The sequence below is a fragment of the Nyctibius grandis genome, chromosome 17, assembly GCF_013368605.1.
Source record: "Nyctibius grandis isolate bNycGra1 chromosome 17, bNycGra1.pri, whole genome shotgun sequence".
Classification (NCBI taxonomy): Eukaryota; Metazoa; Chordata; class Aves; order Nyctibiiformes; family Nyctibiidae; genus Nyctibius; species Nyctibius grandis.
In genome coordinates, this window is record NC_090674.1 from 2,425,861 (window position 1) to 2,437,193 (window position 11,333).

Genomic DNA, 11,333 nt, shown 5'->3' on the forward strand with positions numbered 1-11,333 from the left:
GTGACTAGCCTTTACAGAATTACCATTAAACCACGGTACTATGCCATTTAGACGGAAGTAAATGAATAAAAATGACAGCTAGGAGGATATAAAATGCAGGATTAGACATTTTTAAATATTTGTACAAAGGCTGAGCAGTCTTAAATTCACACAAACACAATCGTTGTTTTTGCTGTCTCGGTTGCATAAGTTTCCAAGAACATAATTGTTTAGTACTTGAATTCAGAGGCAAACAATGAAAAAAAACCTTGATGAACAGTGGCCCACACTGCAATACCCTCAAAGATACTAGTCCCAGACTTAAACTAATAAGTAGAGAAGACTGTAAATTCCTTCCAGCCATTGCAACTGAACAGGGAAGAGTCAGCCTGCGTTGCATTTAAATGGATAGAAGGATCTGATGCCCAAAAGGGGAAGAGAAGCTATGAAGGAAAATAGGTTTATTTGCAGATTCATCACAAGGTACCACCAGGAGCTTGCTGTCCTTCAGGGGAAGTTATCACAAAATGAGCTTACTTGCATCCCACAGCCGTTCCTGAAAGGGCAGAATCCTGTACAGCATCTCTGCATGCGGGACTTCATTCCCAGGGTCACTTTGTCCCTTTTAATAAGAAAAGCTGGTCTCCCACTGACAACCGGCAGTTCTACGCTCTGGTTAAGAATACAGATTAGTGGAAAAACATTTTCCAGGGCATTAAGGAGTTCTTAAGTACTTTACACTCCCTTTTTCTCCCATTCTTTAATGAAAAAAAAAAAAGGGGGGGTTTCAAGACCGCATGGATGACAAACAGTCAAAGGTGAGGTGATTCTGGTATAGTCATTTAGGGGAAAAAAATTCAGTAGAAGAGTTAAGAATAGAATCCAGACTGCCCAATGCTTCATCATATGGTCAGTGCTTTACTGAAAAGGTTAGAGGGGGAAATAAAGATATTTTTTGTACCTGCAAGGGGGGAATTTTCTTGTAGCAGTTTTAGCGACAATAGCTTTTCTGAACCCTTAAAATATCCCCATTACGATTCAATATTAATGCACCCATGCCATTCTACAGAACTCTGTAAAATTACACCAATACCTAGTATTTTTATTAACTAGATTTGACTTGTCAGGGCTCGACTGCTCTGACTGAACAGACAGGGGCCTGCTAAATTTAAATTATTCTCTGTATCAGAGAAAGCTTCATTTTAAAAAAATGACATAGTTCTATTTTCTCCCCTCAGAGACATGCAGACAAATTTTACCTGTAAGAATCCACAGACAGAAATATATTTCCCACTGAAACCACTGATTTGCAATAAATACTGAGCCAGGATCCCTTTGATCTCTAATTCCAACATGAGTCACTACATGGACTAAACACATCTACTGTGTTTAAGGGCAAAGGGGGATCCAGCCCTATTATACATCATCACTTCTCTGTGTTAATAATCCATTGTAATATTAATAAGTTTTCTTGCCCACATGAAGAGGACTAAGTTAATTCTTCCCTGGCATTCCTCTTCTTCATACAGGGTCTGTGAGCTGTCACATCTTTCAACCAATGTTGATCTCTGCTTAAACATACAAAACCTCCACGCATTTCAGAGCAAACACAACTGGGTTTGCAATGCAGTGGCACACCCCTGTGCTGACAACCCCACAAGACCCAACTTCATCGGAAGTTTACCTATCCACAAAGGCTTTGTAATTTCTATTCAGATTCGTGAAACCATTTAAGATGGGGAAATCAAAACATTTGGCTTAACCATAGCACCAAGAGATTTGTGAAGTGCCATGGAGTTTAGGCTGAGGCTGTAACGCCAAGTTTTGCTTTCGATTGTATTTCAGTGCAAATTCAGACTAAATCCACTGAAATTAGCATCATATTGAAGATTAAACTTGGAGCCCCATTACTAACAGTAGCAATGCAAGGTGTTTGATCACACACGGCTGAAATCCTTCTCTAAAGCAACACACGTTGGTGGTTTCCAGACAGAAAAAAACAAAAAAAGGGACAACTGAACATTTCTCCAGTGAGAACAAGCTCCAAAAATGCAGCAGTGGGCTTATTTTTGAAGCCGTGACAGAAAGCAGACGTGACTACGTTCAGTCCCAAAAATCTACTTGGAAGGGGATTCAAATTAACAATCTTTTGGGGGAAGCAGGATACATCGAGTCCAGCAGAATGCTCCCAAATTGAGTTGAGTAACCATCAAGTCACGTGTAGATGAGTTAGAGTGTGGAAAGGCTTGAACAAAAGGCTCAAGAAATGCATCATCTGTGATTCACTTTCACACAGTAACAATGCAACTAGTCCATGTTCTGTCATTAACGAGCAGGACGCATCATTAATGGGCACAGAGCACCATTCTCTCCCAGCCCTCTCGATGCCCTTGCTGTTGAAGCAGGTCCAGAGGCAGAGTTGATGTCATTTTTTGTACATGGATCAGCACCACTCACAGCAAATAAAGCAGGAAAGATTCCCACACGTTTTAAGTATTTGAAACAAATGCTAACGATTTCATTTTTAAAAGTCCTTTGAAACTAAGCACCTTGTTAATCCAGTCGTGGTAAAAGTTTATGTCTCCCAGTTGCCCTTTTCTGCAGTGGCAGTAGAAAAAGTCACCGAATCCTTCTGACATTTTCACAAACATCTAACACGACCCGTCCAATCCAGGTAACACACCAGCAGGCACTGTTATATCACCTTAGCTTTTCTCAAGCCTATTTTGAAGCAGAAAGATCTGATAAGAACTGTTTCTAGACGAGGCAACAGCCAGGGGTTACGAAACACCATAAACATTACTTATTTCTTTGGCCTCAAAAACAAATCCCACCCTCCTAAATCAGCAGGCACAGGCATCTCTAGGTCACTAACTACGGTCATTCCGTAGGCATTTTAACAATATATTTGAAATTCAATAATCTGTGTGCCCAAGCTATCACCATACTACGATGATCTTATTTTTCCCCTTTATTTTAAACATACAATAAAATGGAGATGTGTTCCTTCACTTCAGGTGCAGGGCTGGGATGTACGTGCATAGAAACTCGAGAAAAATGTGACCAGGGTAATACCAGCATGTGAAAGCAGGCGGAGAGCACTCATACAAAACAAAACTGGAGACAGTAAAATGTAGAAAATACCCTATAAAAGCCAGGTGTAGAGTGGGGCAGAGCAGAACAGAGTCTGAAAACTGGTTTAAAAGCATAGTCGTGCACTATACGATTTCCCTGTGCTTTGTTTACTAAGCAAAATCAGTCTTGTCCCATTTATTACTATTTATTACTTATCAGTTCAGGGTTCTGGGAATGAGATAAACTTTAACTTCGGAGTGATTACAAGGCTGCAGAAGAGCTTCAGTTAGACTAAATGGCATACAGATACAGACTGTTAAGTTTTTAACTATTTTTAAAGACCAAGCTGGAAGAAATCTCTTCTCTTCGTGTACAAAAATGCTGGTCTTAAGCGTTAAGATGGAGACTTGAACAGTAAAGAACGACATCCTGTGAATATTTCTAGCAAACTAAAAAAATACATTTAGTCACAGAGAAGAACACGCAGGAAGCCAACATAAGACCTGGCAGAGCAGCACCACAAAACCTTACCCACAAAAAAGCAGCTGCTGAGCTGTGCGTGGGTTCGGTGCTTTCTTTAGCTACAAGCCCAGCACTCAGACTGCATTACCGCAACGAAAGCCTGTGATTACAGATGAAGAGCTAGAAATAACTTGTTTCTGTGTTTGTTTTCACCTCAGCCCTAAATTGCAAGGGTCTTCAGAGATTATTTGGGTTTAAGATCAGAGGTATTTGGGGGGGTTTTGCTCCCAGACCTACTCAACGCTTAAAGCTGTGCTCTGAAAGTCTGTTTTTTTGCCTTCAGAAAGTCCAAAGCTTCCCACCATGAGTCACAGGAGGAATCAAAAGGTAAATTCAAAACATACACAGAAAGTCCTGTGGTCCTCTCGCAACAGAGGAAGCTCTTCTTTGAAGGATACGGCACAGGTCCTGGCCCAAGTTTCTCTGAAACTCTAACCACAACGCGAGATGGGGATTTTTTTTCTCTCTCCACCACATCCAATCTAGTTCATCTGCAAATTCATTATTTTAATTAGAATTCAGAGTTAATAGTTAGCCAAAGATAAAGTTCAGAATAAATACAGCTACTTTGAATCAGTCACAACATATCGTAGCCCTCCCTGGTTGCTCCCATTACAAACCAGTTTAAGTAAAGCACTCACACAGATTTATCTACTTAAATATTTAACAAAATACAGCCCCAGTCCCACTGTGGAGCACTGTTAGAAAGCAGGAGCCAAGGGAAACATCCTCCTCTCCTTCCAAACTACTTCTACATTACTACAACCCAGAAGTGCCAGTTTCTAGCGATACCACAGAAAAAAAAAGAAATAAATCTGAGATTTGCTAAAATGCTCCAGATATTCATGTATATCGTACACGTGTGTCTTTGCAGCAGCATTTTGGCATCATTTAAAGCCAAATGTCTGACACCCAAACAAACTTTAGTCTTCTAGTGCTTAATTTGCACAGCTCCAAGCAGTACAGCTTTCCAACCAACAATTACAAGGGATGGATATTTTTGTTACATGGCCAAGTTTTTTCACATTAGACAATTTTATCTGTTCTTCACACAGAAAACTTACGTCCTCTCAGTGCAAGTAAAAAAGCCTTTTCAAGACTGAGTCTCAGCTTTCACCAGAGTGAGCATTTAACATCAAACTTCCCATCTTGTAAGGGGTATCCACAAATCTCTAATACCAGGCTGCGTGCCTGCTTTGGGAGATGTAAGGAACGCTAAATTTCAGTGAAAAGCCACACTGAAACATAACAACCCCTTTAAAACATAAAAAGTAAAGCAGAAATACCAGAATTATATATATATAAGGCTTTACACAGAGACTGCATTATTACCAGTTCTGTAACCAGTTGAGACCCGGACAGAAGTCTGCCATGCTGGTTACATTCTTCTATAGGGAAAAAAAATTATTTGTTTTTTATTGGGTCTATGCGTAACATTTGCATCTTGTTACCACTGATATTTTAGCTTTAAGAGTTTTCAGACATTCCTCCAGGGCTTAGCTTAAGCACATTTTTATTAAGTTCCCTTCTTTTTAAAAAAAACGAGATCCAGTTAGTTTTGACGCGCGTCGCCTTCGACAATGATAATCTTTGTCCTTTCCAGCTGCAGCAAATTTAAGATAATCTCTTTTTTCAAGTGGACTTTATTAATCTTCCAAATGAAATACCATCCTGAGGTAAAACAATTATTTCCACTTCAACTCTTAGTAACAGTTAAGTCTGTGCTAGAAAAAGACGACCAACATCTGGCAGACTCAATATCTACATCAATTAAGAACAATTTTGAAACCATAATATACAAATCTATTCAAGTGATCAGACTCAAGCTCTCCACAGACACATCAGCAGCCTTCTTGCAGCTAAAAGGAAAAAAAAAAAAAAAAGGAGAAGAGGGAATGACTGCAGAAGGATTTCACCAAGTCAGCAGCCTCTCGCTGGCCACACGCAGCAGCATTTTGACTGTCGTAACACACAGCGACGGGCTCAGATCTGCACGGGAGATCTCTGTGCGAGGCTGGAAGGCGAGACACCTCCTCCAGCATCCCTGCCCGACGTATTCCGTACACACGGGTGTCGACGTCCTGCCTTAGCCAGGAGACAGACAGACAGACAGACAGCGCTTCAGCCTCGATTGGCAATGGAACTTGGTTAATTGGGGAGGGAAAAAAAGCACATTTGTTTTCCCCTTCCCATAACCAGGCAGATACAGTAGATAACCAGCACAAACACAGGCTGGGCGGAGAATGGATCGAGAGCAGCCCTGAGGAGAAGGACTTGGGGGTGATGGGTGACAGAAGCTCACCATGAGCCGGCAACGTGCGCTGGCAGCCCAGAAAGCCAACGGTGTCCTGGGCTGCATCCCCAGCAGCGTGGCCAGCAGGGTGAGGGAGGGGATTCTGCCCCTCTGCTCCGCTCTCGGGAGACCCCCCCTGCAGTGCTGCGTCCAGCTCTGGGGGCACCAACACAAGAAGGACACGGAGCTGTTGGAGCGAGTCCAGAGGAGGCCACGAAGATTTTCAGAGGGCTGGAGCCCCTCTGCTGTGGAGACAGGCTGAGAGAGTTGGGGCTGTTCAGCCTGGAGAAGAGAAGCCTCCAGGGAGACCTTCTAGCACCTTCCAGTGCCTGAAGGGGCTACAGGAAAGTGGGAGAGGGGCTTTTGACAAGGGCATGGAGTGACAGGACGAGGGGGAACGGTTTTAAACTGAAAGAGGGGAGATTGAGATGAGATATCAGGAAGAAATTATTTCCTGTGAAGGTGGTAAGACCCTGGCCCAGGTTGCCCAGAGCAGCTGTGGCTGCCCCCTCCCTGGCAGTGTTCAAGGCCAGGTTGGATGGGGCTTGGAGCAACCTGGTCTGGTGGAACGTGTCCCTGCCCGTGGCAGGGGGTTGGAACTGGATGGGCTTTAAGGTCTGTCTCTTCCAACCCAAACCAGTCTGTGGTTCTATGATTCTATGATTTAAATACCTGGGTGCACGCTTACCAACAGAGACACGGGGCATCATCTTCCATTCGAGCTGATGCAGCTCAGCTGCCTGAAGCCCAAAGGCAGGACCCCAAACCACGCACGTACCAGGGACAGGCGTTACATAGAGACTAACCGTGCTGGTTTCGCCTCCCCAGCCGCTCTCCAGAAAGGGGATTTTTCTTCTAAATAACCTAAAAAGATCACAGTAACCCAAAGTCCCTCGCAGGGCAGGGGCACAGTCACACGGCTGAAATTAAACCTGCTTATCCCCCTCCGTGAAGCTGGTTACCCACGGCTGGAGGGATGGATAGAGCCAAAATTCAAACACCAGTCATTTAAAAACCTACAACTCTCACCTCAAAGAAGGTGAAGCAGTACGGTTGATTTTATTTTTCTGCCTAGAAAAAAAACCACTTCACCTGTGTGGTTACAAAATCTGACACTTCTCTCCATTTTCAGGTAACTGCCCCTGAAAGTATTTTTTTTAATTGCGTAAGTTTAACTGCAAAGGAACTGGACAATTTTACCTTTTCTTGTTAAAAGGGTAGTAACAGATAAAAAGTTGCAAAGGATTTGGAATCAGATCTATGGCCAAAAGGTCTTCTAAATGCTGTCGCAGTTTGAAAAAAAAAAAACAAAAGAAAATGAATTTTCAGTTCATTTTTTCCTATAAATCTCCTCCAATTGCTAACTCCCACGGCTGAAGTCATAATCCACAGCATAAAATCATGACCATTACTAAAAAAATATTATAAGATTAAGAAATATGTTAAGTAGAAAAAGATTTACATTTATATACCATTGTGTAAAATAACATCATCTGGGGGAAAAAAGAAAAAAAGGCAATTTTGGTCTGAAATATCTGCTGGGCTCCTTAGGGGAAACATTTGCTCATTTGTACTTCAGATACAAACAAAAACATGGGTAAAATATGATCTAGGTGCTCCACTGACAATGTATAGACCTCAAAACTCAGTTTCTCATGTTAGGATGTTCAAGAAAAATGATTTTGGGGGATGGAACATATTTCCCTAAAATGAAGCCATTGGTAAACCCCAAAACTGCACAGGCAGAATTTCATGGGAAAGAGCATCTTCCACTATAATTTTTAAGAGCAGCAGTAAAGCTACCTTTAAAAGAAAGGGAAGAAAAGGGATTATTTCACCTCTGAATTTCACCATTGCATTTTTCAATTCACAAGTATGACATCAATGAGTTTGGGTCTTCACCAACCACAGACACACCACGTATGAGCCATGTTTTTGCAATGAAGTATTCACTTGATCAGTATTCACTGACTTAGCAATACAATCATCTAGCTGGTGTTCTCCTGGTAGCCAAATACTTCATACAAGAAGCATTTGCTAATTGTGCCCTCCTTAATCAAGTGGTCATCCTGGAAAGGAAAGAAAAGCCTCTATTGTTTTAGGAAATTAATGTAAGGTATCGCTACCTGCTTAAGCGTTCTTGTGTATTGAGTTGGTGGCTTACTGGTCAGGTTACAAGGCCCAGAGGCTTCAGAAAGCCTACCATGTTCTGCTGGTTCTCCAGTTAAGCAAAATAGTTATTTTTCTTGGTGTGAAACAACACAACAGTGTACAAAACCATTCAAATACATCTCGCAAACACCGTGTTTCCAACACAAAGGTACCTGCAACCCGGAGCAGTCCCTTTCACTGCCTGTTGGTGTGTTTACAAACCCGTGCCCATCTTTGCAAGATCACAAGTCTGCATCAGGAACTTGTGCACGCACATAACTTTCTGCAGGCCCTAACAGCAACGTCGGGAGATGGGCATGAGGCTTATTTTCCACTTGGAGCTCATTTCCCTAAATAAAACTCCATCATCAAAGGGTTCACAGCAAGATAAGGTAAACCCAAAGTGCGTATTTATATACACGTACGTACACACGAACATGCTGTGACAGAGAATCCCTCCCCTGCAAAAACAAACAAGAAAACATTGGTACCAATCTTCACAGGGTTGCTGACAAACACTGCAACACCCCATTAGCTCATGATAATGAAGTGGAGTTGACTAATCTACTCTGGCTGCAAGAATTAAATTTAAAACAGCCCAGTACTACTCTGTAAGCATGCAAAAAAGTGTGCTCAAGGCCACGAATGAAAACACCGATCTACCCCAAAAGAGCTTAACGTGGGAGGTTCATCTGACCAGTGAAGGTCACAGAGAGTAGAATAATTATTCCAGTTACATAGTAATGAACGTACCATAAAAGACACACTGCAGGTATAACACTAGCGTGATACATGTTGATATGCATTAATCAAATTTTATTTTCATGCATCAGGAGAAAAACCTGTTTCAAGAGCAGGAAGGGTGGTGAGAGTAAGATTTGCCACTGCCTACAAAGAGTAAAAGCAGAACAGACAATCAACTATTTATCAGTAGACACACTGAAATTAAATGGTTCACAAGTCTCCTCCTTCCTAAGGAGGAAAAAAAAATCACATATCCAGTAAAAAGAAGAAGTATCCCCAGCTTTTGGTGACACAACCCACACCCAACACATACCTTCCTTAACCAAGCCACCACCAAGCGCAACTTCCTCTGAAGCACCACTACCCCACATCTCCTTGGTACCAACCATAAAAACAAACACAACCCCGTGGCATGAAAAAAAAAGGCCAATTTCTTTTTCCATCCCCATTCAGTAGGTGCTCCAGCCCTGAGCAATCAAGGCACGCAAGCTTTAAGAAGACGCACTGAAAGTAGACGGTACTTTAGTGAACAAATAGGCCTGAAATTACTGCTTGACCAGCATCTGCCTGCCTATAAAACCTCTCTAAACCGAGTTAATTCACGAGAAGAGGTCTGTTATAAAAGCTGATGACTAGAGGTATGCAAAGAGCACACTGCAGTCCTGTTACCCTGGACAGAAGAAATTCAGCTACGCTTCACAGGCCACAGAGCCGAGAAACGCCGGCTGCGGCCGAAAAAAAAATAAGAACAGATTAAATTTGTTAAAAAAAAAAAAAGCTGGGAAAGGAAGAAACGCGTTTTAAGCCTAAAGATGACAAAACTCCAAGCGGGAGAGCCCACGCCAGCCCCAGAGGACAGGCAGCTCATCAGACAATGCAGGAATCTCCCTGCAGAATCCCAACTACCTTTTTTTTTCTCTCCTCCTCTGGCCTCCATCTCTGCCACAGCCAGGTCGAGCAGGCGAATCCAGCAAAGGGACCGCTATCCATCACCGGGGAGGGGGAACACCACCAGTTAAAACCCCAGCGCTTCCCAACAGGCTGAGAGAAACCTCCACGCTTCTCAAAGGTTGTGGTTAAGGCTTTTGTTTTGACTAAATTCAGAGGAACATCCTGGGAGTGCTGAACCTTCCCCTGCAGTATTTGCAGCCCAAATATTGCAGCACTGAGCTCATTTCAGGCAGCTGGCACATAAAATCCGACTACTGGTGGGATTAGACCAGAAAATGAAGGCAAGCTAAATTTAGGAGTAACTGTGCAATACAATATTAACAACAGATTATTTCACTTCTCCAAAAAGGATTTTTTTTAGGTTATTTTTTTTTTTTTTCAGGCAAGCTGACAATGCTCCTTTTCAGTCCAAGGCTCTCCAGCCTCCCAGGGAAGGATCTTACAGTTTGCTGGATGCCAAGCTGAGGTGCAAACCCTTCCCCAAACCCACGGGAGCATCCTCCGCAGGGAGGGAGCCGTGGGGTGGGGGAAGGCCTGTCCCCAAGGGTCTCCCCACGACCCCCAAATGCTTCCCCCGCCCCAAGGAGGGACTCGCCCGTTTCCCCGCACTGCAGGAGCCGGCGGCCCGCATCCCCCCGCCCTCTCCCGCAGGCTCACGGCCCCCCACCCCCTCCACAGCCGCTCACTTTCTCTTGTACTCATCCCGCTCCCGCTTGACTTTGGCCAGCACGTTGTAGAGGGCGCGGATCTCGGGGGTGATGGTGTCGATCTGCACCCCGACGCCATCCGGGTGGATCCAGGAGACACCGGGCCCTTGCACCGTCTCCAACCCGCCGCCTCCGGTACGTCGCACCTGGGTGTAGCTCCAGATGGTACCAGGCAAACGGCTGTAGTGAGGCGGCGAGGCGAGGGGAGCGGCGGCCAGCCCGTGGCCGGGGCCCGGCGGCAGCAGCGGGGGGGTCCCGGAGTCGGTCTGCACGGCCTGGTCTCGGGAGAAGGTCTTGTAACGGAGGCGACGGTCGCGCTCGCTCTGCTGGGCCGCCAGCTGCTTCTCCAGCAGCCGGTTGCGCCGCTCCAGCTCGTGGACCTTGGCGAGGAAGCAGCGGAACCGCACGTTGAGCCCCTTCAGCAGGTGGATGTTGGAGCCCAGGTCGTTACGAAGCGCCGCCGTTACCGGCGGACCCCCCGCTGCCGCCGCGGGGCTACCGGGGCCACCGCCACCGCCGGGCCCCAGCGGGCAGGAGGCGGCCGCCGCGCCGGGGGAGAAGGCGCGGGCCATCTCCCCGAAGAGCAGCGAGTTCATGGCCCGGCGGCCGCCTCAGCCCCGGCGGTGAGGGGAGATGGCGGGGAGGGGAGGGGGGCGGCCGCGGCCGGAAGCGGCGGTTGAAGGGTCGCTGAGGCGGAGCGGCCGTCAGGGAGCGCGCGGGCCGCTAAGGGCCGCCGGGGCGAGCGCGGAGGGGGAGAAGCGTGAACCGGCACCGGTGCCGCCACCGCCGCCACCTCCTCACGCTGCTGCGGCCGCCGCTGCCCGGGCACTGAGCGGCCGCCGGCGTGGGGCGGGCCCGGCCCCGGCTCCGCCTCACCGCGCCCCCGGCGGCGGCCAGCGCTGCGGCCAGGC

At 45.7% G+C, this 11,333-nt stretch overlaps 1 protein-coding gene across 1 annotated transcript in view; it reads right to left on the minus strand.

Moving 5' to 3' along the window:
* IFFO2 (intermediate filament family orphan 2) overlaps nt 1-11,018 on the minus strand; it is a 38,288-nt gene extending 27,270 nt beyond the window's left edge. Inside the window, exon 1 of the mRNA XM_068414827.1 lies at nt 10,402-11,018. Within this exon, the coding sequence (XP_068270928.1) occupies nt 10,402-11,018 (617 nt within the window). The remainder of the gene's footprint in view (nt 1-10,401) is intronic.
* Between the last annotated feature and the right edge of the window lie 315 nt (nt 11,019-11,333).